This window comes from Salvia splendens, chromosome 2, assembly GCF_004379255.2.
Source record: "Salvia splendens isolate huo1 chromosome 2, SspV2, whole genome shotgun sequence".
NCBI lineage: Eukaryota > Viridiplantae > Streptophyta > Magnoliopsida > Lamiales > Lamiaceae > Salvia > Salvia splendens.
Window position 1 is genome coordinate 3,499,515 of NC_056033.1, and position 25,249 is coordinate 3,524,763.

At 37.4% G+C, this 25,249-nt stretch overlaps 4 protein-coding genes across 10 annotated transcripts; 2 read left to right on the forward strand and 2 right to left on the reverse strand.

The window, feature by feature from the left end:
- The first annotated feature begins 317 nt into the window (after positions 1–317).
- LOC121784091 (protein NETWORKED 1A-like) lies at positions 318–7,373 on the forward strand. 7 transcript variants are annotated; one of them, XM_042182274.1, is made up of 5 exons: positions 318–575; positions 1,370–1,438; positions 1,519–1,688; positions 1,900–5,900; positions 6,032–7,373. In XM_042182274.1, the coding sequence occupies exons 3-5, from the start codon at positions 1,586–1,588 to the stop codon at positions 7,211–7,213; spliced, it is 5,286 nt and encodes a 1,761-aa protein (XP_042038208.1). In that variant the 5' UTR covers positions 318–575; positions 1,370–1,438; positions 1,519–1,585; the 3' UTR covers positions 7,214–7,373. The 7 variants fall into 7 exon arrangements, with proteins under 7 accessions (XP_042038208.1, XP_042038229.1, XP_042038204.1 ...); XM_042182295.1 differs by having other exon boundaries at positions 1,540–1,688; XM_042182270.1 differs by having other exon boundaries at positions 1,370–1,434.
- A 379-nt stretch (positions 7,374–7,752) lies between these two features.
- Positions 7,753–9,136, reverse strand: LOC121770413 (leucine-rich repeat extensin-like protein 6). The gene has a single exon (XM_042167146.1). The coding sequence runs from the start codon at positions 9,087–9,089 to the stop codon at positions 7,929–7,931; it is 1,161 nt and encodes a 386-aa protein (XP_042023080.1). The 5' UTR covers positions 9,090–9,136; the 3' UTR covers positions 7,753–7,928.
- Positions 9,137–15,576: 6,440 nt separating this feature from the next.
- LOC121759525 (serine/threonine-protein phosphatase 5-like) lies at positions 15,577–19,424 on the forward strand. The gene is made up of 8 exons (XM_042155142.1): positions 15,577–15,821; positions 16,651–16,744; positions 16,840–16,890; positions 16,968–17,141; positions 17,469–17,648; positions 17,744–17,863; positions 18,465–18,598; positions 19,014–19,424. Exons 1-8 carry the CDS (start codon positions 15,676–15,678, stop codon positions 19,075–19,077), a joined length of 963 nt encoding a protein of 320 aa, XP_042011076.1. The 5' UTR covers positions 15,577–15,675; the 3' UTR covers positions 19,078–19,424.
- A 709-nt stretch (positions 19,425–20,133) lies between these two features.
- LOC121759532 (sulfate transporter 3.1-like) lies at positions 20,134–23,346 on the reverse strand. The gene is made up of 12 exons (XM_042155153.1): positions 22,879–23,346; positions 22,594–22,801; positions 22,350–22,521; positions 22,204–22,269; positions 22,008–22,121; positions 21,799–21,921; positions 21,589–21,715; positions 21,211–21,497; positions 20,943–21,133; positions 20,774–20,859; positions 20,624–20,700; positions 20,134–20,542 (listed from the first exon to the last, which is right to left on the reverse strand). The coding sequence occupies exons 1-12, from the start codon at positions 23,201–23,203 to the stop codon at positions 20,354–20,356; spliced, it is 1,965 nt and encodes a 654-aa protein (XP_042011087.1). The 5' UTR covers positions 23,204–23,346; the 3' UTR covers positions 20,134–20,353.
- Between the last annotated feature and the right edge of the window lie 1,903 nt (positions 23,347–25,249).

Here is a 25,249-nt window from a genome sequence, read left to right on the forward strand (position 1 = left end):
CTAGCGCACCGCCTAGCGCCGGCGCTCGGCTAGGCGGTGCGCTAGGCGCTATTGTGGATGCTCTTACTAAATCATCGCATTGCTAATTGATCTGAAACCAGTTTAAATTGTTTTATCTTCCAAGAATGAAATATACTGCTTTAACCAATTGGAAAATTTTGAGGCCGACAATATATTCTAAGAAAAAGAAATAATGAATATATCCGTTATCAAAATCATATGTAGCGCTAACTTTTCGCATTTCTTTTTTAATGTATACATACACTGTATCTGTATGTAAAGCTTTATAGCAAGTGAGAGGCTTTAAAAAGTTTTATCACCACTGTCCTTTAACAGAATTCCTTCACACTTGACAAAAAACCAAAGACTGATAATGCTAATGACCCTTCAAAGATAAAGTGAGAGAAAGGAGACGCAGAGAGAGAGAGAGAGAGAGAGAGAGAGAGAGAGAGCAAAGTTGCAGAAGTTGGTGAGAGAGATAGAGAGAGAGAAGATAAGCAATGGGGTGAATGTGAAATCTTGCGGCTGGGGTGTGATTGTCGTGACAACAGCTGCTGTTCAAGTTTCTTAATTTTGTGAGTTTTCGTTGTAAAAATTTGATCTTTGTTTTATTTTGTATCAAGATTAGTTGAAAGATTCAATCTTGGAGTTTTCTGAGAGCCCCATTTTCATGAAGGGCCTGATACTGTACCCGTTTGATTGGCTGCTCTAATTTTTTATTTTTTTTAATTAAATGCTTTGTGTTAGTTTTGTTACCATAATAAATCATGTGTCTTAGTTTAGGAAGTTGTTGATCTGTATTGTCAGGGATGACTGGTGTCTATTTACAGTAACGATGAAGCTCATTGCCATGAAAAAGCCATTTGCTTTGTCAAAACATTTCCTCAAATTGAGTTTGAGTTCAACATATTTTGTTTCTAAAATTGCATATTTTCCTTCTGTGATTAACTGTTTCTTTCATTGCACTTTATCTTTGTAGCTTGGTTGCTTGTTCATGGATATCAGTTGTTTTGTGTGTTCCAAAAGCATATTTTTGTTGATGAAACATCCAAATTTGCAGCCCTTGGTTATACATAAGATTTCTTAGAAAGTTTTTGCTATTAAGACTTCACTTTTATTACGGAATTCTCAGTTGTTTTTTGACATTTGTTGCTGAGGAAATGGTTTGAAGTTATTGGTGTTATTAGGTATATATCCTTTCTACTAGAATTTATGATTAATTTTCTGATTCACTGGTTGTGGGAAGATCAACGAGTGGATTGTAAATTATTTTGCTTTATGGGATCTCTATATGAATGAAGTCTACACCTGTAGTTTGCTTTTATGCATGTGAGGTCTAAAATTTGTCGTATTTAATTCTTTGGCTCAGGATTTCTTCCACAAATTTTGCTTATAGGTAACTATAGTGAACTGCATCTACCAATTCCTGATCAAGTAGGTAATCCAGATCCCCTTGCATCTTGGATGTTATACGAAAATTGTCGTTTTTTTTACAGTCAGTCATTTTTGGGATTGCAGAGCCTAACACATAAGGAGCAGATTTTTTTAGGGTGAACTAGAGCATTACTTGCTCTCTGCTGCAGTTATGGCAGCCTTATCACATTCAGAATCGAGGCGGTTATATTCTTGGTGGTGGGATAGCCACAACAGCCCTAAGAACTCTAAATGGCTCCAAGACAATCTAACAGGTGCATTTTTTTTTGTTATGCATCTTTGTGAATAGATTTACTATTCTAGATTTCAGTGTTTGTGTATGTTTCATGTAAATTTCTATATCTGCATGTGCAATTGCGTCTTGTTTCTTCTATTGATATACTCAGTACCTCATTAAATTGATGGTTTTGGTAGCTGTTTTTCTTCTCTTGTATTTCTATTGATCTATGTTTTATGATGTATCAGATATTGATTCCAAAGTCAAATTTATGATCAAGCTACTCGAAGAGGATGCTGACTCGTTTGCAAGAAGGGCTGAGATGTACTACAAGAAACGGCCTGAGTTGATGAAGCTAGTTGAGGAATTCTATAGGGCTTATCGTGCACTAGCTGAAAGGTACAATCACGCAACAGGGGAGCTGCGCCATGCCCATCGGACCCTAGCAAAGGCATTTCCTGACCAAGTACCTGTTGATCTGATCGAGGATTCCCCTTCAAAACCTCCTGGCACACCTGAAACAAGAATAGCCCGTGCATTGTTTGGCACGGACGACATGCACGAGCTTAAAGAGGATCGACAAATGGGTGACGAAGAAGATTTGAAATATATTGAGCAAAGCACAACTTTCAATGATCAAGTGCTGAAACTTTCAAATGAGAATCAACATCTCAAAGATGTTGTTGCGAAGGAGACTGGAAGAGCTGGAGAAGCTGAGAGTGAAGTTGAGAACTTGAGACGGGCCCTTGCTGATATCCGAGCTGAAAAGGAGAGTGTTCTCATCCAGTATCAAAAGTGTCTAGCAGAGCTATCCAGTGCCGAGAGGGAGCTCAACAATGCCAAGGATGACTCTGTCGAGCTCAATGAGAAAGCTAGCAGAGCTGAGATAGAAGTCCAGACGCTGAAGGAAGCTCTTGTTCAGTTAGAGGTCGAGAAGAATGCTGGACTCATTAAACACCTGATGTACTTAGAAAAGATAACAAATTTGGAAGAGAATAGCAGGGAACTGGGAGACAAAATCTGTAGATTAGAGCGTGAAAATGAAGAAGATTATAATCAATGTCTGGAAAAGATATCAATTCTCGAGAATCTGATCACCATTCTTGAGAACGAGGCTCGACTGCTCAAGAAACAAGCTGAGACAGCTGAAAACCAAGTCTCTGAGCTTCAGCAGTCCCTTGCAGATCTCAACAAGGAGAAAGAAGATTCTGCACTGCGCTACAAAAGCTGCTTAGAGACGATTTCCAAGCTCGAGAGGGACTTGATGAGTGCGAAAGAGGAAGTCAAGCGCCTCAACAATGATGTTTTGATTGGAAATCTGAAGCTCAGGACTGCTGAAGACAAGTATATCCTGTTGGAGATGTCAAATCTTTCACTGCAAACTGAGGCAGAGAAACTGGAAAAGAAGATTGCTGCCAAGGATGAAGAGCTATCCCGTAAGCAGGAGGAGTTGGAGAATCTCCAAACATGTTTGCAAGATGAACACTCACGTCGTGCAAGTGTCGAGGCCACTCTTCAGGACCTGCATTCTCAATCTCGAGACGATCAGAGGGCTCTGAGGCAGGAGCTGGAGAATGTGCTTTGCACTCTCAAGGACTTGGAAGCAAGGAAACTGGGACTTGAAGAAGAGATTTGTCAGGTTCGGGAAGAAAATCAAAGCCTGAGTGAAGCAAAATCATATTCGATTGAGAATATGCAGAACGAAATCCTTACCTTGAGGGAGATCAAGGAGAGACTTGAGAAGGAAGTTTCACGCCACACCGACCTAAGTAATTCTTTCAAGCAGGAGATAATGAGCCTGGAAGAGGAAATTGAGGGGCTGAATAGGAGATACCAGGCTTTAATTGAACAAGTTGAAGCAGCAGGTCTGAGCCAGAAGTGTGTGGTGAGTTCGATAAAGAGCTTGCAGAATGAGAACTCAATGCTGAGAGAGATAAATGAAGAGGCAAACGATGAGAGACAACTCCTGTCAGATAAGCTGAAGAGCATGCAAGAACTTCTGGATAAAAAGGTGGTCCTAGAAAGCTCCCTCTCGCGCTTGCAGAGTGAGCTGGAGAGCTCAAAGGACACGGTTAAAGCATTGCAAGAATCTTCCCGGTTTCTCCTAGGAGAAAAGGCTGCATTTGTGTCTGAGAAAGCTTCTCTACTGTCTCAGCTGAAGTCTATGACGGATAATATGCACAACCTACTGGAGAGAAATGCGGTCCTTGAGAATACCCTCTGCAATGCAAGAGTAGAACTCGAAGGTTTGAGGGAGAAATCCAAGGGATTGGAAGAGTTGTGTGATTTGCTTAAGAATGAAAGATCACATCTTTTGGAGGAAAGGAGTAGCTTGGCGACTAGGTTGGCAAACGTCGAGAGTAGACTAGAAACCTTGGAGAAAAGATATACGGGGCTGGAAGACAAGTGTATGAGCCTGGAGAGAGAAAAGGAGGGTGTGCATTGTCAAGTCGAAGAACTCAAAATTTCATTGTTTATGGAGAAGCAAGAACGAAGTTCCTCCCAGCTCCAGAGCAATACCAGATTGGCTGGACTTGAAGACCAAATTCGTTTCCTGAAGCAAGAAAATGGCTGGAAGAAGAAGGAATACGAGGAGGAACTCGAGAAATCACTAAAAGCTCAGTTTGAGATATCTATCTTGCACAAATTCATGAAAGATATGGAAGAGAAGAATTGCTCCCTCATCATTGAGTGTCAGAAACATGTTGAGGCGTCCAAACTGGCTGAGAAATTGATCTCGGAGCTGGAGAATGAGAGCCTCGAACAACAAGCGGAAGCTGAAGTCTTGTTGGATGAAATCGAGAGGCTGAGATTGAACATATACCAGGTGTTCAGGGCGCTTGAAGCTGACTCGGACTGTCATCCCGAGGATAAGATTGAGGGTGCCGTCCAACATATTCTAGGAGCTATCGAAGATAAGAAATGTTCCATCTTGAGCCATGAGAATGAAAAGGAGCTGCTCTTGGTCGAGAACTCAGTTCTCCTGACTCTCCTCGAGCAGTTGGAGTGCAAGGGGATGGAATTCGAGTTGCAGAGGAAGACATTGCAACAGGAGTTCAAAACAATGGGCACTATGGCTAAAACTGAAAAGGACAAACTCCAAGAACTGAATGCGATTTTAAAATCCGATGTAAGTGAGAGCCGCCAGCATGCTGCCATACTTGAAGCTGAATTGGAGAGTCTTACTATTAAGCAAGCTGATTTGCATAAATCCTATGATGCTTTGGAGGAGGCATACTTGCAAGTGAATCGAGATAATACAAACTTACTTAACAAGTTTTCTGATCTAAAGGAGGAGAAATATAAGGTAGATCAGCATAACAATGCTGCTCTACTTGAGTGGCTAGCAACAGCTAATGAATCAGTTGTGTTTAGGAGCTTTGTTGAGGAGAAGGCTTCGCAAGTAAAGCTACTTCTCAGTGATCTGAATAGACAGCATGATATCAGTTGTGGCCTTGAAAGAAAGATGTCTGCATTGGTAGAGAAGCTAGAGCTGCAAAACGCAGAAAACGAACTCTTGAAAGACACTGTTCGTAAATTGGAAGGAGAGATGCAAGGGATGAGAGAACACAATGTTGAGATGAAGAAGGAGATTCTTAGTGGTAAACATAGTTTGCTTCAAACAGAGGGAAAGCTCTTGGATGCAGAAAAGAAGCTTCAAACTGTTGAAACTTTCAACCTACAATTGTGCAGAACGGTGGATGAGCTGATGACTGATGTCCAAGAGTCGGCGCAGATGAAGGAGACTCTCGAGAATGACATCACCCAGCTGTCTGAAGCTAATTCAGCCCTGAGGGAGGAAATGGAGAGCCTAATGGTGATGAAGATGAACTTTGAGAGCGAGCTTTCACAACTCCGTGAGCAGATGGAAGAGAACACCATTAGAGAACAGGCTTTGTGTTCAGATCTCAAGGAGAAGAGCCACGAGTTTGAACTCTGGGAAGCAGAAGCAACTGCATTTTATTTTGACTTTCAGATCTCTTCTATCCATGAAGTTCTGTTCAAGAACAAAGTGCAGGAGCTTAGTGGAGTATGCAGGAAACTTAAGAATGAGAATGCTTCAAAAACATCTGAGATGGAGCAAATGAAAGGGCAGATTAGCTCGATGGAGAATGAGATAAGCGGGTTGAAATCACAGCTGTATGCATACAATCCAGTTATAGCTGCTCTAAAAGAGGATATAATGCTTCTTGAGCACAATGCACTTCTTCAGATGAAGCTGAAAGCATCCCGTAGCCATGAGACAGAGGTATCGATCTCTTTCTCTCTTTTTCACGTTAGTAGATCAATTCATTTATGTTTTTTATACTACATTTCATGTAATTGTGGTGAAAAAATCTTGATTTCATGCTTGTTAAATAATACATTTGCATCTTTCAGATTCTCGAATTCGTTGCAGATGACTCTGAAACAGTTGTTGAAGATTCATCTCTTGTTAGCTTACAGAGGTTGCAGATGAGAGTGAATGCGGTTGGGAAGTTGATGGAAGAGATGAACAAGCCGGCAGGCCCCAGAAGATCAATTTCCAAAAGCAACCAAGATTCTACATCGGGCGAGCTGGAGCAGGTGAAGTCCCGTTGTTTCTTGGGCAGGGACAAGCACGAGCACAACCGGAGGAAAGGGCCTGGAAGCGAGACAAGCAACACTCCCAAGCTGCAGAAGATAAAAACCAAAGCCTCTGAAGCAAAGAATGGAATGCTGATAAAAGACATTCCGCTTGATCAAGTCACGAGCGCCTCACTAAAAGCGATCCGCAAGAAAGGCAGTGGGAGGGTAGACGAACAGATGCTTGAGCTGTGGGAAACTTCCGCAGGGAAAAGAGACCTAACAATTGGCGAATCGCTTAGGAGGTCGTTCAAGATGAGTGATAAAGACATAGTGTACGATGAGTTTGAGAACGCGAAACGCATGTCTGATCCCCCCTTCACGGATTCTGACGCGGAGAAAGAGCTGGGTGTGGACAAGTGCGAGGTTTCAAGAAGCAGCAGCAGCAGTGAGCTGAACAGAGAAGTGAGTAGTGGCAGGAGAGTCCTGGAGAGGCTCACCTCCGATGCCCAGAAACTCGAGAGCCTTCAGACGACTGTGCTGAACCTGAGAGGCAAGCTGGAGACCAACAGAAAAGGTTACAGGAAGGCCAAGAATGTTGATCTTGAAACAGTTCAAGAACAGCTGCTGGAAGCAGAGGAAACGGTAGTGAATCTAGTGGATTTGAACGGCCGGCTTGTGAGGAGCATCGAGGAATGCCCTTCCCCGGATGGGAAGGCGTCGCCGCAGAAGAAAGAGGCTGTCAAGACGCGGAGAAGGAAGGTAACAGAGCAGGCGCGAAAAGGGTCTGAGAGGATCGGAAGGCTGCAGCTCGAGCTTCAGAAAATCCAGTACATCTTGCTGAAGGTGGAGGATGAGAAGAACAAATCTAGGAACAAGTTTCTGAAAAGTAAAACCATCATCCTGAGAGACTTCATCTACAACGGAAGGCGTAACAGCGGGAGGCGCAAGAAGGGCCCTATGTGTGGGTGTTTCAGGCCTTCAAGTTCAAGTAGTAGGAATGGAAGCAGCCCTTAGTTTTTTATTGTTCTTTTTTTTTTACCCTTTGGGTTGAATAGAAGTTTGCTACATGTATTTTATCTTCTCTTTGATTAGCTGGAGAAGAACTGATCTCCTTATTGTAGATGCTGTCTAATATTTTGAATAAACTGCTTCTGCTATCACATACTTAAGTATCTATATGTGAGTTAAGTATCTATTGTGTTTCATTTTTGTGCTTTGTTTTGGAACAATAATTAAGCTATACTTAAGTTTAAAGTATATTTACAAAAGTACTTCACCCTAACTTAATATTTACGTGCTATCAAATGGATAATTTATGAAACTAGAGCTCCCTTGTCATTTTCTTGAAGTTGACCCAATTATATTTTCGCCTTCAAATAGTAAAAAGAAACAAAAACAATTCAAATTAGCTACTAGACTGATTCATTACAAGGAATTCATAATTGGCTGGTAGAGGGAAAATCTTTGAAAAGCTTGATTTCTTAAATTATTTTTAATCATGTAGATAGTCTGCACAACAACCACTAATAAAAAATGGAACAAAATAGAGCCAATAGTGTTGCAAACATCACTCACCAACACAAAATTGGTATTACAATTAAACCAAATCAATCATATCTTACATGTCACAATTGATTAACAATTAAACATTCCAATAATCACGTTATTGTTTGTTCTTTTCTTGTCAAATTATTTATAAAAAAACAGTAAAAAAAATGATAGCAACTGATCATGGATAGTAGTGGTGTGGCGGCGGCGGCGGGGGAGGAGGAGGTGGCGGCGGCGGTGGTGGTGGCGGTGGCGGAGGACTCCTCCGCGAACAGCCAAAGGAACCGCAATCGACGGGGTGTGAATAGAAATCATGACATTCTTGAGAAGAGCGTTGCTTAGGTCGATAAGGTATGCAATTTTTGGCATCATCTTTATCCTTGAGCTTCAAGCAAGAGTGATCCTCGCCGCAGAAGTAGTTATCGGAGTAAGTAAAGTTCTCGAGGCGCGGCAGCGAGCAGATGCTCGCCGGAATCTGGCCGGAGAGTCTGTTTCCGGCGACGTTGAGCTGCTCGAGGCTCTTCATGTTCCCCATCGACTCCGGCAGGCTCCCGACGAGGTCATTCTCGCTGACGTCGAACACCGTCAGCTTCGTCAGCTCCCCGATCTCCTCCGGCAAGCAGCCGCGGAGCCCGGCGTTCATCAGGATTATCTCGTTGAGCGTGGCCGCCATCTTCCCGATCCCTGCGGGCAGGCACCCCCGGATGTCGTTGTTCGCGATAACCAAGACGGATACCGTCGAGTTGCCGAGGTTTTTAGGCAGATTGAGCTTGAAGCGGTTGTTGTTTATGAAGAGCGCGTCGAGTTTTAGATCGAATAGGTCGTCGGGGACGTCGCCGGAGAATTTGTTATACCGGAGGTCGAGGAATTTGAGCTCCGGGAGGCAGAGGACTACCGCCGGAAACTCGCCGGAAAGTAGGTTGTTGCTGACGTCGAGCTCGTAGAGGAGGCCGAGGTGGCGGAAGGAGGCGGGGAGGGTGCCCTTGAACCGGTTGGAGTTGAGGTGGAAGACGGCGAGGTCGGTCAGTAGGCCGAGCTCCTCGGGGAGTGTGCCGGATATTCTGGCGTGGTTGAGGTCTATGCCGGCGACGGTGGTGGTGTGGGGGTCGTCGGGGGCGGGGGCGCAGTAGACGCCGGTGTAGGAGCAGACGTCGTGGCCGTGCCACGTGGCGGTGATGTTTTTGGGGTCGTCGGTGATGGTGTGCTTCCAAGCTTGGAGGGCTATCAAGGCATTGGAGAGTCTAGGGTTTGGGAAGTAGGGTTTTTGTTGGTGAGATGGATTAGTGATGGAGGAGATGATTAGTGTGAGGATTAGTAGTAGTAATGGTGATGGGATTTTCATTGTTGTTTTTTTTGGTTGTGATGATTTTGGAGAGTTGAGACTGTGAGGGGTTTATATAGTAGTGTGCTGTTCAAGGTTAGATGATTAAATTAGGTTCGCAAATGGATCAACATATCTTAGTTTCCTAGTATAAAATTTGTAGTGTATGTTTGTGATGGAAATTGTGGTTTAACTATTTTTTAAATCATCAGTTGTTGGTGATTTTTGTAATTAATAGTAGCTCATGTTTTAGCTAATTGAATGTTTTGTACTGCTAAATTAGAAAAAACTAATGGGAATATGTAGCCAGTGGATTAAAATATAGTATATGCTTGACTTCATCAGAAGGTGATGAGAAAGAAGGGATAGTTGTTTTGGAAGTTACGTTCTAACGTATACTCCCTCCGTCCCCCAAAATTCGTCATCATTCGACCCGGCACGGGTTTTAATAAATGTAATAGAAAGTGGGTTGAAAAAGTTGGTGGCATGTGGGTCCTACTTTTATATGTTAGTTTTATAATAAAATGTGAGTGTGAATGAGTTAGTGGAATGTAGGGTCCACTACCAAAAATGGTAAAAGTGAAATGTGACAAATTTTTAGGGATGGACGAAAAAGGAAATAAGTGATAAATTTTCGAGGGAGTATTATTTAATGAATAAAGGGTGTTAGCAATATTGAAAAGGCAAAAATCGGATGAAGATTGGGTTTTGATTTCACCAGAAACACGGTTTTTAGTTTCGGTGGCTATCATACTTAAATATTTATAAATTAATTAGTCTTTTTGGAGCTTTTTAATTACATTAAAATCGAAACGAAACAATTTTTGGAAGACTTGTTCTAACAATGGTCTCACAAAGAGGCCAAAAATGTATATGCAGGAATCTTATTAGTACTATGTTCCAACACCTACATTATGTCTCACGTGTTACACTATCAAATTTATTATTTTGAAATTGAATTAATATAAAACAAGCTAGTTGGGTAAAAAAAATCCTGATTGATAATTAAAAAACTTAAGCTAAATCACACAAAAATGAAATTAGAAGTGAGAAATGGCCGTGTAGGATTACAAAAAACGAGAGGATCTCAAATACAAAAATGTGGTTTGAAATTCACTATAGAGATCAACATGACATTTTTGGTTTAATATTTTACATGAATATATATGAATAAGATAAAACACCGTAGTAGTCGAACCACAGGCTTAAAATGTCTTTGGTTAAAAATACCCAAGTATCTAATTTGCTGCAATTTACAATTACATGTGTGATAATTGATAAGTACAGGCTTCCTGCCTGCACCTAGAATAATATGTTGGTTGAGAATTTTAATGTTGCAATAATCAAGCTATGGAGTTTGGTTTCTCTCTACTATTATGCACTGTATATCCTAATTTCTTGCATTCATCGACAAAGAAAAAACACTTGTCGTTGCATTGTGTGTTTTGATAAATTAGAAGCTTACTCATATAGTTATGTTTACCATGTACATGAGTAATTTTGAGTTTTTATTATTTTACGGTAAATATATACTACAATAAATAAAACCTGGATGGAGAAATTTTGAACAAAGTCTACAAAAGTAATGATATATTATTATGCTAGTGATCTGGCCAGAGCTTTATAATAAACGTTAAATTTTAAATAATGGAAAATCATTTTGTTGAAGTGTTGGGTTGATCAAGTCACTGCAGAAGTAATTTAATTGGCGCAACCAGTTTCACCAACTATCAGTATATATAATTTACTTTTGCAGTCAATAATATGAAATCCATATTTGATTAAGACATTAAGTTTCAAATTGTTCTAGAAAATTTAAATTTGTTGAGTTATATTTTCTTTAAATAGTTAGTCGTTGGATGTGAAATTGTGAATATAAATGTGATCATCCATTGATAGGGATTGCAGAAGAAGAAAATAGAAATGGTCGTGTGGAAATTTGAAGACAGCCTGGCAAGTGAATTTCATAGCTGGAAAGAGTCAATTTACCATGATCAAAACAGCATGCTCAAATTGGTTTTGCATGTATTTAATTGTGTTAACTTTAATTTTAATTTAATTGTGTTAACTTTAATTTTGCTCTTGTGACCCTGAAAATGTGTTTTATTTTTAATCACACTTGCATGTGGAAACTTGTCGAAGTCAATATTGTGGAGTTAGGTTGGAATATTTCAAGAAAAGCTACAAAAGAAAATGAAACGCATATAAAAATAAGGGTGGATATGTATGTGTAATTATATAAAGATTATGAGGGGATTAAGATTATTATGATCCATATAAGAAATGGAGTACAAGTTATAATCTGATTTCTTCACTCGTGTTGCACCATTTTCTACATGAACAACATATTTAGTTTTATATACTCTAAAATACGTATCTACAAGAAAAAATTTAGCATCTTATCTATACATAACTATTTTGTGCAAAGGATATACTCTAGGCGAGTTTTGGGAGGTTTTGAATAACTATTTTGTGCAAAGGATGTAAATGCAATAAACAAAAACTACTAATTTAAAAATAAAAATAAATTTTAATTAAATAAATTTAGCTGTGGAAAATTTTAATGTAGCAGTTACGATCATTATTCCCATTGATTACTTTTAATTCATTTCATTTGGTAGTAAAACAATATTCTTTTCGAATTGGCATTCTCAATTACTAATATGAGCCGGCAGTTACTTAATATTCAAAACAAATGTCACATTTAACAAATGCACCAAATCATATCTTGGACTTTTTTAAACTTCCAAATTAAGCTAATAATAATTATTTACTCACAATTTAGTGAATGGCTCTGTACTATAGTCCATATCTTGGACTTTTTTAAACTTCCAAATTAAGCTAATAATAATTATTTACTCACAATTTAGTGAATGGCTCTGTACTATAGTCCATATCTTGGACTTTTTTAAACTTCCAAATTAAGCTAATAATAATCAGTTAAAAGTATGAATTGAATATGATTATACCAATGATTTCTAACGTTTTTTATTTATATCATAAATTAATATTTGTTTAATTACTATTTATTAGCTAGATAAATGTTCATTCATTTTTGTGATGTATAGTTGCAATTGAAAGGTTTTAGAAATTGTTGGTGATCTTTGTCTATAAATACATGTTCTATCATTGTGGAGACACTAAATGAGGCGGAGTAGGTGTCATGTGAGGGAGTGAAAGACGAAGAGCCAAAGATGTGAGTCGGAGGTAGTGGAGAGAGAGTTGTGCAAAAGATGGTAAAAGGCAAATAGCACTTTTAAATCCTATTTTGAAGATCATTCTATTTTAGTGATATTAGTTCATATCCTAGTATTTTCTTCATGTTAATTTATTTTATTTTTCTGTGTAGGCTACAATATTTTGTTTTTTACAAATAAAGAAATCACATAAGTTGTTGACTATCTATAATATTTTGAAGCTACAGCTTTACAAATTCGTCGTCAACTTCTTCACTTCCATAATTTTCATGAAAGAAAAACCCATAAAGTCAACGAAATGGCGAAAAAGAAAGCAAAGAATACAAAACCGTAAAATATCACATTTGTATTTGCACATATGCATATAACATAAATCATCAATTTAGAGATTAAGGAGAAAAATAAGGCGGAAGAAGAGTCAGCAGTAGATGTGGTTTGTGTTTTACTATATCTCTTTTCTCTATTTTGCTATTTTTATTATTGTATGGTTATGATTGTTTCTTGACTTACTAACTTTTGTTTTATTGTTCTAATGTTTATACATGTGCGTTTTTTTATTTGTTTTGTTCATTATTTTATCTTTTTATGACGATATCATTGTCCTCATTATATTTTTTGGCTATATATTAAATATTTATATCAATTGAATAATTGGTAGTATTTTAATATTAAAGTGTGTGTGTTAATGATGGTAATTTTCTTTGTTGTAAAGACCAAGATAAGTATTGTAATTAATAAATATTTTCATGTTGATTTAATTTAAAACTTATTTAATTTTAGATTTATAATTATCTAACATATTGTGACTATTTTTTTTAATATTACGTAATCATGTTATTTTTTATTTTATTTAAATTAATCATGTTGTCTAATTACTAAAACAAATTTTATCTTGTGTCGCGCATAGTGCGTGGGCTAACACTAGTGAAACAATAAAAACCGACTTTAATTGTGTATAAAAATATTATACTACAGTACGATCTTAATTATGGATTAGTCAATTTCATTACAGAGAAGTTTCAATTTTAATTTTAGACAATTCAGTTTAATGCAGAGTGTACATGTTAAAGTCAGGAATTGCCAAGAACCAGAAGCACAAAATGTAAGTATGACCACTGTTTAATGAGTTAATTATATTAATTGGAAATTAATATGCAATGTATATATATTATCTCTCACAAAAATATTTAAAAATGCAGTCGTTGAATTAAAACTTGAAGTCAACTGCGACATTAGCGATATAAAAAACAATTATCTAATTAACATTCAAATGATTTCATCAGCAGATGCACTAATTATATAAAGTTGGACTAGTTAAATGTTTGGATAGTTTAGAATTTTGATTGCTAATGAGACGATTTTTTTGCTTATAACTACTTAATCCAAAGATCTCTTTAAATCATAATCAATGGAGTTGTTTTAAGTAATAAGTATTTGCAACATATACCACATTATTTATAATATAATACTCCACCGTCCATTTTATGTAACCCATTGAAAATGGTAAGATTAAGTAAATAAATCATTAATTAGCGGACTCAAGCCTCTTCCCAGCTAAGTAATTTTTTTTGCTATTCATATAATACCATCGAATTTTCAATATATTACGTAAATTGTTGTAAAAACTCATATCATCATTACAAATCATAAGAAAATGATTATATCAATATACTAAAAATTAAGAATATACTCCAATACTAAATCTAATTTATTAGTCGGCGCAAGCATATATGCTTGCAATGGAGTGAATTGGTTGTTGAACGAACCTAACCAAAATGTAATGTACTATCTATCTCACTTGAATTAGTAAACGATTTGTATGAAATTCTTAGTGACAACTTTTTTTTTATTTATAGATAAAAATGGAATGTTTAACTAAGTAGTAAGTAGATTGAGAAAATCTCTATACATGGTCACTTCTATTATTGGACAATAGCAAATATTCATAGTTGATAGTATAGTATTTTATTATATACAGGGGCGGACGCACATGGTGAGAGGGTAGGGCTTAAGCCCTTATCCAATTTTCATTTTTTGTAATTTTCTACTTCTAAATTTTTCAAAATTTTGGAAATTGATATTAAACCCTTACCAAATAATGCTACTGAAGAACAAATTCTCTTGGAACGAATGATTGTAAGGGGCTGAAAATTTAAAGAAGGAAAAAGTGAAAAATTGCAGAGAAAATGTATAACAATAGCGCTGCTGAATGTGAGGAAGAAGATGAGTGACTTAAAATTAAATTAACTAATATAAAAAAAGTTAAATTGACCCACATTAATAACTTTGACATGTATTTTACTTTTTGAAAAGAGACTTCAAACTTATAAAGTGCTATCAATTTCGTTCTTTTTTCAATTAAATTTGTCTTCTTAGTAAAATTTAAGTACTCTACTTGTATATTGCAATTTTAAAAAAAGCAAATGGTTTAGAGCAGCGGCATACAAAACGGGGAAAAGGAGGGTTTTAGCCTTTTGAGGCATTAGAGAATTAAATTTCAAATTCTACACTGGGGTAAAGAATTTATTAAACTTGTAAATTTTGTATTCCATCTCTTATTTGTAAAATTTTGAGAGAATAGTTGCAAGCTTGTAAAACAATTATAACAATGGTTATTTTGAAGTTGAGTTTTATTTTTTTTAGTTAATGATATAGTCTTTTTGTTATTTTTATTAGATATATTTTGGACTAGTTTGTAAATATATATGCATTTTTTTATACATTAGTTGTTAGGATTGCGATTGACAATTTTTTTCTCCTGCTCTTTTACTTTATTATTTATAGGTTCCACTATCTATGACACATTTTCAACTATTTTTTCTCTCTGTCTCTTACTTCTTACTTTATTAATCACGCGCTAAAACCCTTGTCAATCATAAATGACTTATTTATATGGGACGTAGGGAGTATATATATAGTGGAGCTCAGCCCCTACAACTAATTTTTTCTTCGTCCGGCCCTGATTGTATAGCTATTTTTCTAAAAAGCTCTTTTTGAAACAAATAAATTTCCCCCCTCTTTATAAGTATGTAATAATGTAAAAATTTATAGTATTTCGTTTTAGCATCACAGATGAATTTAAAATTTGGGATAGTTATAAGTTCATTAATTAAGGAAAATGGAAAAATTGATCCTTTTTTTCTTATCACTTTTGAGTATTTTGTCGAATACATAAGAGGATAATATATTGAGATTTGGTTTGCATTTAAGCGCCACTCTTTTTGCTATTATTTGACGATTTATATGTTAAGTTACGTTTTTGCCGTGCCAAAAATTTAAATTATAGTATAGCATAAAAATAAATCAAGAAATCATAATAAATCTCAGAAACCCTAACCAAAAATCATATACCATCAGTTCATAAAAAGAAACAGAATTCATCGGTATTGAATCGTGAAGGTAGACGAAAAATGGGAGAATCTGGAGGAAATACTGCAGCAGAGATTTCCCTGAAAGATCAAGGCAATGAGTTCTTCAAAGCAGGGAACTATCTCAAAGCGGCAGCCCTCTACACTCAGGCTATCAAGAAGGATCCATCTAATCCCACTCTTTACAGGTTTTTATTGCAAAAATCCATTCTTTTCGGTGTTTGTAGAGTGAGTGAGTGACTTAAGCGATTTGTTTTGCTTTCGAGGTTTATTACTCAAGTGTTAATTTGACAAGATATGCCGCAGCACTTCACGTTTTATTTTTGTTATCATTTTTCACGTGCTTTGTAAGTTTAGCTAGTTGGTGGTTCTTCAAACGTGCATTGTTAGTATTGAAAGTATAGTGCCTTTTAAGCTATTGAGATTTAGTTGTATTTTGAATTTCTTCATGATTATATATGTAGTGAGTTCCTTTTGTTTCTCTGCTGTTATTATCCACATGAAATGATGTGGTACATTCATTTATTCTGTTGGAGCTTCTGTTACCACAAAGCTTCTGACTTGAATGTAGCTCGGTTCTAGTGAGTTTGCTTCAAACAATGTAGCTGAGTTCAAATGGATTTAATTAATTCCGATAAGTTTTTGTACATGGATGATTGGCATCTTGTCTTTTCTTTAGGGGGGGGGGTGTGTGAAAATGTGAAAGCACATCGTAAATCCTACTGAAAGATGAACCAGACACCATCCCCAAAAAGTAAATAATGATACTTTTCCAATGAAGCATAAAGAAAAAGACGATTTCCACACTCTCTGAGACAATATAGGTAGCTCTTGGAAGATTAAGGATTTAGATTTGTTCTCTCGTAACCTGCCATCTTTATCCATTTTCCGTTGTTGTTCTTAGCTGTAGAATTTAGTTGATACCGATGCTTATTTGGTTCTTGCGGAGGATACTATGTTATGTATTTTCTTGTGATCTCAACTGTTTTCAACCACTTTCACTGTGTTTCTTACCAGCAATCGTGCTGCTGCGTTTCTGCATTTGGTAAAACTTAACAAAGCTCTAGTTGATGCAGAGATGACAATCACTTTAAAACCAGATTGGGAAAAGGTGCGTTTTCTATATACTCATGAGTCATGACTAGATACTTATAAATTCCATGCTCCAAGATTTTATGCTCTAAATATTTCTGGTTACATCTGCAGGGTTATTTCAGGAAGGGATGTGTTTTAGAGGCTTTGGAACGATACGACGATGTACGTGGCCTATTTTGCTTGCCCGTAATTTAGTAAGCCAGATTGGTAATATTGAATTACTATCTGTTAATGTGCAGGCTTTAGCTGCTTTCCAAGTTGCATTGAAGTACAACTCGCAAAGTTCTGAGGTGTCCAAAAAAATCAAGAGGCTTACGCAGTTGGCAAGCGATAAAAGACGAGCTGCAGAAGTGGAAGCTACAAGATCAAATGTTGATATGAAAAAACATTTGGATTCTCTGAAAACCGAGCTAGTAAGTTTGTATTTTCTGTATCTGTAATTCGAAATATCTTAGAGCAACACATATTTTGAAGCTCTCTCTGTTGCTGGGATATTCACATCTGTCATTATATTTGTTCTTGTGAATCATGAAATGCTATATTAGTATGTTATCATCAACCTTCCATTATTCTTCATTCCATCTGCTGGAATCACAATGAAGGTACCTATGTCGTCAGTGTAGGATTGAGAACTTAATTATGCCCCTCAAATGTTCAGATTCTTTTGGATGATGGTTTGATTACCATTAGGTGCACGACTGCCTTACAAGAGTGACTAAATATATTTGTATTTTTACCAGTCTGGAAAGTATGGAGATGAAGATTCCTGGAAAGAAATCTTCTCATTTGTTGTTGAAACATTGGAGACTGCAGTAAAATCATGGCATCAAAATTCGACCCTGGATCCAAGAACCTATTTCCTAATTGACAAGGATAAAACAGACACTGAAAAATATGCTCCAATGGTTAATATTGATAAGGTATTTTACCCTCTTCCATAATATAACTGCAACAATACTCATTTTTCAATACTCGATGGTTATGAGTAATATGTACACTTCCTCTTCTGTGCCAGGCATTTGAATCTCCACACACGCACAACAATTGTTTCTCATTCCTTAGGCAGTATGCAGAAGATTCTCTCTCAAAAGCTGCTTGCTTGGTAGTGCCCAAAAATATAATATCTTATCCTCAGGTAATGGCAAACTTTCCTAGTCCATCTGCTTGTTGCACCTTAATTATCAAAACGACAGATATCTTTCTGTGTTTTTGTGATAACCTATCTGCTTGATTTGAACAAGTGCCAGTCTTTGAATATTCAGCATCTAGTAGGAACATTTTACCTCTGTAGACTTGAGCCTGGCAAGTTTAAAAAACCAAATTCAGTCACTTTCCAGTGGAAGCTTTTGAAGATTCTCATTTTCTTAACTAGTATTGCATGAGGTGTTTGTTTCCAGGGATCCTTAGTATTTCACTGGTTCATATTTGCTTGAATCCTGTTTTTTTCTTATGTTAACCAGGAATAAAAAAACGCACTCAAACAAAGATGCATTGGAGATTATAGACTTGCAATTTAATTATGTATCTGATCAGTTCCACTTTGACTTACCAGTTAAATGGAATCAATTGTTCAATAGTGGTGTCAATCTGGTACTTCAGTTGTTGGGGTGGTTGGCCTCAGACTTCCTTCTAGTATTGAGTTGGGAAATATGGTTTATGATCTGATTTTTGTTATCTTGCAATGTACACCACTCAGAAATATAAAATCTCTGTTACTCCCTGTATTGGACATGTAGGTATGGAAAGGCCAAGGATCAAGAAAATGGAAGCATGGGCAGAGTGATGGTTTCTTTTTCCAATTTGAATCACCACTAGTTCAGAAAATATGGTTTATCCCCTGTTCTAGTGAGAAGGGTCAAACCTTGTGCAGGTACTCTCCACTTAATCATATCCATGATCTCATATATGTACCCTGAATCTCAATCATTATCAGACGCACATGCTAACACTTCAAAATGCTTAATATGTGACTATCCGTATTTTCATGTATTTAAGCTTTACACATACACCTAGTAGTTGCAGCCAAAAAACGATCCTTTTTTCGTTAATGATATTTTTCTTGGTTAATTAGTGGTCCACTACACACAATCAACATCTATCCCAAAAAAAATTCACTTTTGATGTTGTGAAACCTGAATTTGTACAATCGAGATGAATTTGAACTATTAGAAAATCAGACTATCATATCCTTATATGTTGCATTATCCGGCTGTTCACCCATATACTTGCGAAACTTGACCTATTTTGTATATGAAACCATTGTGATTGATCCTATATTTCTCCAGGGACCCTGTGACGTTAGACATTGGTTTGCATGAAATTTTCCCTCGTTTATTCAAGCAAGCATAGACTTATTCTGCCATGTGGATGAAGAATCATCTGAGGAAACACATGCCGAAATCATAGAGCCTCTTGTTGGATGGAATTGTATCATGAGATGTGCTGGTGCATGTTGTCAGTTTCTTGGGTTTACCAAAATTAATTATATCTAAGAAGCATCCAAATTGAGGTGTTTTTTTTATTGGGTGAGGTGAGATCTCTGTATCACTGGGCCTGGTTGCACCAGTTGAGGTCTTGGTTGTAGAAGAAACAGGTTACATACTGTTGGTATTGTCGCTTGTATGATTCTCTTGTTTTGTTTGATAATGTTGGCTGACATTGATTTTTCTCTTATTGGATTAGTTTTCTTGTTCCTACTTCTGAGTTGTTTATATAATAATCTCTCCACAGTAGATAGAATAGTACAATACCTGATATGGTTCATCATTTTTGACATTACCTACTCGTATGTAATATCAGCAGTTGTTAATGATTGTTGGACCGTCATGTTCGAGATCAATTCCATGGCATGATTTTGGCTATTTGTTATCTGAAGATGGGCCGTATAGAATGTGCCTGAAAACTATTGAGTCTCCTAAGTTATGCATGAAAACTATTGGGTTTTCTCCTCTGAAGTCTGAACTTCAAATATTTTGATTTTTAGCTTATAAATGATAAATGTAGATGATGGGCTATCTTAATTCAGTAGAAATTATGATGTTACCACCCCCCTATGTTTCTCATTGGCTCATGATATTCCCTAGTTCAAATAATTAACCCATGCAATGCATATGCTTCTGCAAAGAATGATAATTGTCCAACCGCTATATGATAATTGTTGGACTTGGGTCCACACTCGTGCTACTGTATCTTTTGGTTAATCCTTGTTGCTCACAGCTTAATATAGTACAGATTCTCAGTACTGTGTCTATTGACTTTTTTCCATGTAAGCGAAGAGTTCAAAGCTTCAACTGCGAGTTTTGCTAATATGTAGATAAGGCATTGCTGTGTGTATTCACGATATACTGCACTGTGAGGATGCTTTGCTTAGCATCAGCTTAGATTGTGATCGAAGAGCTAAGCATATAGCATTTGGAATGAAGAAATATTTCTCCTGAATGCTTCTTGGAAATTATAAACTACAACAATCATCTAATGACTACTTGCTCTATCACATCCCAACTTGGCAATCATGCTATAATACAATCATTTAGCTGTTGAAGCTTCCAAATTTATTGAAAACATTCGGAGCTTCTTCTGCAGAAACTGTCCCTCTTGTTGTAGAAGGAAACAAGTTTCTGTGACATCAAACTTGATCATCTGCTGCCTCACATTCAACTGCCTTAGTTTTCGGCTTGCATGCTTGAAGCATGATGTTGCAGTCGCTTACAGCTTCTCCGACTGTCAGGTAGATCCATTCTTGCCCAATTGTATCAATTATCTTTGATTTGTGTAACTTCTTCATCACTTCTCCTCCGGGATTAGCTAACACAAGCTGGATACGAGCACAATTAGCTGATCATTCTTGCATGTGAGCATAGCTATATAACTGCAAGTTTCTATAAGAATCGCTTACCTTAATGCTTCTAGTGTTAGCAATTTTCTTGACTTCTTCGAGCATGCTGATTCCACTTGTGTCCATACTTCCTACAGCTGTTACATGCCATGTTCATTAGTCATCTTTGTAACTTAAGTTCAGGATGCCTGTTTTGGGATGAGTACTCACCACCCATATCTAGTATTACGTATTGCAGGTCGTGCTTCTGTGCACACTTTAGCTTTTCCTCCTCTTCATCCATCCATCTTGAGATCCTGAACAATACAGTCAAGTCAGATGAGAACAGATGGTTTGAGACTTGAGGTGATGTCGATGGACACAATCTTTCTAAAGGTACCTTTCTCTTAAGTAATTTGCATTGGCAAAGTAGATTGGGGCGCTGATATTGAGTACGAGAATCCCTGGAATGTAAATTGCTTTTGGGTATTGTTCAATGCTTCTGTACGCCATGGAATTAGGAATATTACCCATAACAGAGGTCCTTGGCCTTGCTACGAACAATAGTACACGAAGTAGGGATATTGCCACCTATCACAAATGCATGCATCCCTTAGGTATCAACTATTAGAATTGATAAAGGGTAGCGGAATTTAGCTCACACATACCGCGATAACTAGTCCAGTTTCCACGCTGCCAAAGACAACTCCTACATATGCGCTTATGCAGATGATAAAATCGAACTTGTCGATTCCCCACAAGTGGATGGCAGCTTGATAGTCTATAAGGGTGATCATTGCCGACATAATGATGGCAGATAGCACAACGATAGGCGTGTAGTAGAACAAAGGTGTTAGAAATAGTAAGGTTATCAACACTGCAGTCGCCATGACAATGTTGGAGACCGCAGTCTTGCATCCTGCATTAAAATTCACTGCTGTCCTCGAGAACGGACCTAGCGTGAAGGAATGGAACAAGTTAGATTCTTGCTAATGTCGGAGAATCCATCCCTTAGATTTTTTTAGTTTGTGGAGAAGGTTAGGTACCAGTTGTTAAGTAGCAAGATGTGCAGGAACCTGCGATGTTCATCATTCCAATCGCGATCATCTCTTTGTTTCCGTCTATGTGGTAGCTTTTGAATGCTGCAAAACTTCTTCCTACTGCTATTCCTTCCTATACGAATGATTACAATCAATGTATGTGGAAGTAGTAGCAAGCATTAGTAGTAGACGGAGACATGTATAGTCGCTACTTACAGCAAGGGCGATGACACCAACTACAATTCCTGTCTTAATCGCGATCATGAGATGTGTGGAGCCGAAAGTGGACATCAGCTCGGACACTGATTGCGGGTTCAGCCCCTGCTTCAGATGTCCGATCTGCCACCACCATCAAACTAGCTAGTTAGGCTTATTATGTGATGAGCTTGTAGTTGTGTGTGAAAAGATAAATTGCTTTTACTTACTATTTCCACACCATGTTTCTCAGCGTGTGTGAAATAAACCAAAACACTTCCCAATATAACAGAGGTGAGAGGAGCCAAAGCATTTATCCAGAAAAATGCAGCTTTTTTCTTGCTCTGTTAATGTCCACAAAATTGTCCAGAATCAGTAAAGAAGAAACATAGTACTATATTCAAAGTTATCAGTGGGAATACTTACAAAGAATCTAGTGATGAATAGGAAGAAAAGGAAACAGCATCCTAGCACTCCACTCTCCCATCTCCACTGCACCAACATATTCTCTTTAGTTAATATTAATAGGAAGAAGAATAAGATTAATAGTAGCATCTGATTCTAATCCTCACCATATGTATCTGAGAAAACACAGATTTCATGACTGAGACAAGATCAGCTTCATGAGTGAAGTGTACTAATCCAAGAATGCCCTTCAATTGCTGCAAACACACAACTGTGGCTGCACCACCCATGAATCCCACAATGGTGGCATGTGATAGAAAATCCACAATAAGTCCCAGCCTACAGGAATTCACAAAGTCAGTCACTCTCACTAAATTCAGTGGTCACCTAAAAATAATAAAAACCACTGACCTTAACAAGCCTAATGAGGCTTGGAAAACTCCAGCAAAGAAAGTTGCAGCAAAAACCAGCTGCACATAAAGCTTAGGGTTTTCATGAGGATTAACCTCCTTCCCCACCATTGATGTGATCAGCAGCGATGGCACTGCCACAGTCCCGACAGCCAAATCCCTCGAGCTCCCCAGCATTGCATATATCAACGGTGGAACAAAGCTCGAATCTGCATACCATAAAGACAGACTCACATAAGCATTTTAAGGGGACGATGGGGTTGGATTTTAACAGAGACGAACTTACATAAGCCTATAACCGGGGGCAAGCTGGCCAAACCGGCATAGCTGATGCCCTGAGGGACTGCAAGGCTAGCAATGGTGATCCCAGCGATGAAGTCGGCTTTGAAGAATTGGAAGGTGTAGGTGGGGGCCCACTCGAGGATGGGGACGAAGTACTGGAATCCGAGCATGAGCTTCCTGGAGAGAGGCTGGTTGTTGAAGTGCTTGAAGGGGTCATCGGGGAAGAGTGTTTCTTTGAGAGATGATTTGAGGGTTTGGAGAAAGGGCTTGGTTGGAGGTATCTGTACCTCCACACGCTGCAGCTCAACTTCGCAGTCTGCGTTTCCCATTGTTTGTTTTGGATGAGTAAAGTGTGTAAGAATTTGCAGAGAGAGATGGTGGTTTTATAGGAGTTGAGAGAAGGCTTTGTCGCACTGCATGTGAGCATGCACAGTAGTTGGGAGAGAGAGTAGACAGATTGGAAGTATGTTTGAGTGTGTGGATACTGGGGGAGGTGGATGTGCATATATATACACATATAACATATAGTATATTGGATGGCATGGAACGACAAAAGTTTGGTTTACTTTTTCTTCATATTTGTTCTTTTTTTTTTCATTTCCTTTAATATTTGTGTCGTTCTTTTTGTGCCTTATTAAATTTAAATAATATGTGGGATTGATACTTTTAGATAAGTTAACACTAAAACTAACAACTTGAACAAACTTAAACGAGTAATAAATGCTTGTTGTGTATCTCGTCTAATTTTACCTGGCATCCATTGTCATTTTGTCCATGTCAATTTAACTTTACAAGGTTTACCTATATACTATTCACTTTGTTTCATAATAGATGTCATACTCTCCTTTTTTTTAGTTTGTTTGACAAAAGATGTAATATTTTCTTTTTTGGAAAAAATTCTCTTTCACATTAATATAAATACACTATTTTCTCTCTCCACTTAACACACAAAACAATATGTGTACCATCTATTAGGGAGGGAGTATTATTAAGAGTGCGTTTGCTAGTGTTGATAAGTCCAAGATAGCAAATTATTAGGCTTTAAGAGTGTCCAAAGTGGTGGCCCTTGGGGCAACCAAAGTTGGCCCGGTCACCAAATGTGGCTCTCCTGGGCTCTCCACAATGGTAAATAACAAGGGCCCGCTCCAAAATAAAAATTAATTTTTTTTCTTTTTTTAATGATATTTTGTAATTTAACTACAATAAATTTTATTAGACTATAATATATGATATTTATAATTTTAATTAAAATAAAATAATTTGGATTGTAAATAAAAAAAAATTCACAACCTAACCAAAAAAAAGTTTAACAAGAACTTCGTTGTATTATATTAAAATGGGAAAATTATACAACGAATTTTTTCTAGTTTAAAAACAACAACCCGAAAACCCATATCACTGGAAAATAATGTACAGTGTCGTGCATATTAAAGTTGGAACTCCAGATCTACCGCTTCTTGGTACCGTTCATCGTCGGAATCCATATTTCAGAAGTTGAATTAAAATAGATTGGAAAGAGTGGTGTTTGAATTGGGGTAGAAAAATGGAGGAAAAATGGTGTGTATTTATAAAAAAAAGAAGCAAAAAAAAATCGGTGGTTGGGCCACGAAATGCGGCCCGCTGCAGTGGTGGGCCGCAGAACACACGGCTGAGCCGCGTGAAGGCCGCGGCCGCGGCTCCCTCTCAGCTCTCGGCTCCCAGCCACCGATCGTGGCTCTCTGCAGTGGGGGCCGCGCACCCGAGCCACGGGTCGCGACTCTCCCACTGTGGACACTCTAATGGAGTAGTTTGGTAGCCAAATTTAGTTTTATGCGTGGTCCCAAAACCCTGAACTCTAAAAAGGATTCCTTTTTCGTGATATGGAATCGTGTTAGATTGGTGTGATAGCCATCATTATGAATATCGGATTTGGTTAAGGTTTCTCTTGGAATCTGGTTCACCTGTGGATCTAATGTCAATTTTTGAAGACTTCGTCTGTATTCGGTTTTTGTTATGCTGTGATGATTTAATTTTTTAATCTAAGCCTAATTTCGACTTTTTTTTTTCTCTTTAATAATCTTAATTCACGGAAGGTCCAAATCAATAACAAGACAACTAAAATGCATAGTAATATGTTTTTATCCTTTATTGAATGATACAAGTTTTAAGAAATATAAAAAAATAAGTAAAATAAAGTTAATGAAAAGAGTTAATAACCGTAGATCATATTTTTATAACACAATTTGAGTATAATAAGTTTGTAAAATGTTAGGTAAACTTATCAAAAATAGTAAAATTGAAATGAAATATTTAATAGAAATCCAAAATAAAATTGAAATATGAAATGGCAAACAGAGAGAAGATATATCACAATTAGGCAAAGTAAAGTGCTCTAT

Bases quoted from the DNA above. Each gene is read 5' to 3' on its own strand.
- LOC121784091 (XM_042182274.1), top strand. From the start codon at position 1,586: ATGGCAGCCTTATCACATTCAGAATCGAGGCGGTTATATTCTTGGTGG. The intron at 1,689-1,899 runs GTGCATTTTTTT...ATGATGTATCAG, and splicing joins GCTCCAAGACAATCTAACAG to ATATTGATTCCAAAGTCAAA. The intron at 5,901-6,031 runs GTATCGATCTCT...TGCATCTTTCAG, and splicing joins CCCGTAGCCATGAGACAGAG to ATTCTCGAATTCGTTGCAGA.
- LOC121770413 (XM_042167146.1), bottom strand. From the start codon at position 9,089: ATGAAAATCCCATCACCATTACTACTACTAATCCTCACACTAATCATC.
- LOC121759525 (XM_042155142.1), top strand. From the start codon at position 15,676: ATGGGAGAATCTGGAGGAAATACTGCAGCAGAGATTTCCCTGAAAGAT. The intron at 15,822-16,650 runs GTTTTTATTGCA...GTTTCTTACCAG, and splicing joins TCTAATCCCACTCTTTACAG to CAATCGTGCTGCTGCGTTTC. The intron at 16,891-16,967 runs GTACGTGGCCTA...GTTAATGTGCAG, and splicing joins CTTTGGAACGATACGACGAT to GCTTTAGCTGCTTTCCAAGT.
- LOC121759532 (XM_042155153.1), bottom strand. From the start codon at position 23,203: ATGGGAAACGCAGACTGCGAAGTTGAGCTGCAGCGTGTGGAGGTACAG. The intron at 22,802-22,878 runs GTAAGTTCGTCT...TATGGTATGCAG, and splicing joins GCCCCCGGTTATAGGCTTAT to ATTCGAGCTTTGTTCCACCG. The intron at 22,270-22,349 runs GTGAGGATTAGA...ATGTTGGTGCAG, and splicing joins TGTTTTCTCAGATACATATG to TGGAGATGGGAGAGTGGAGT.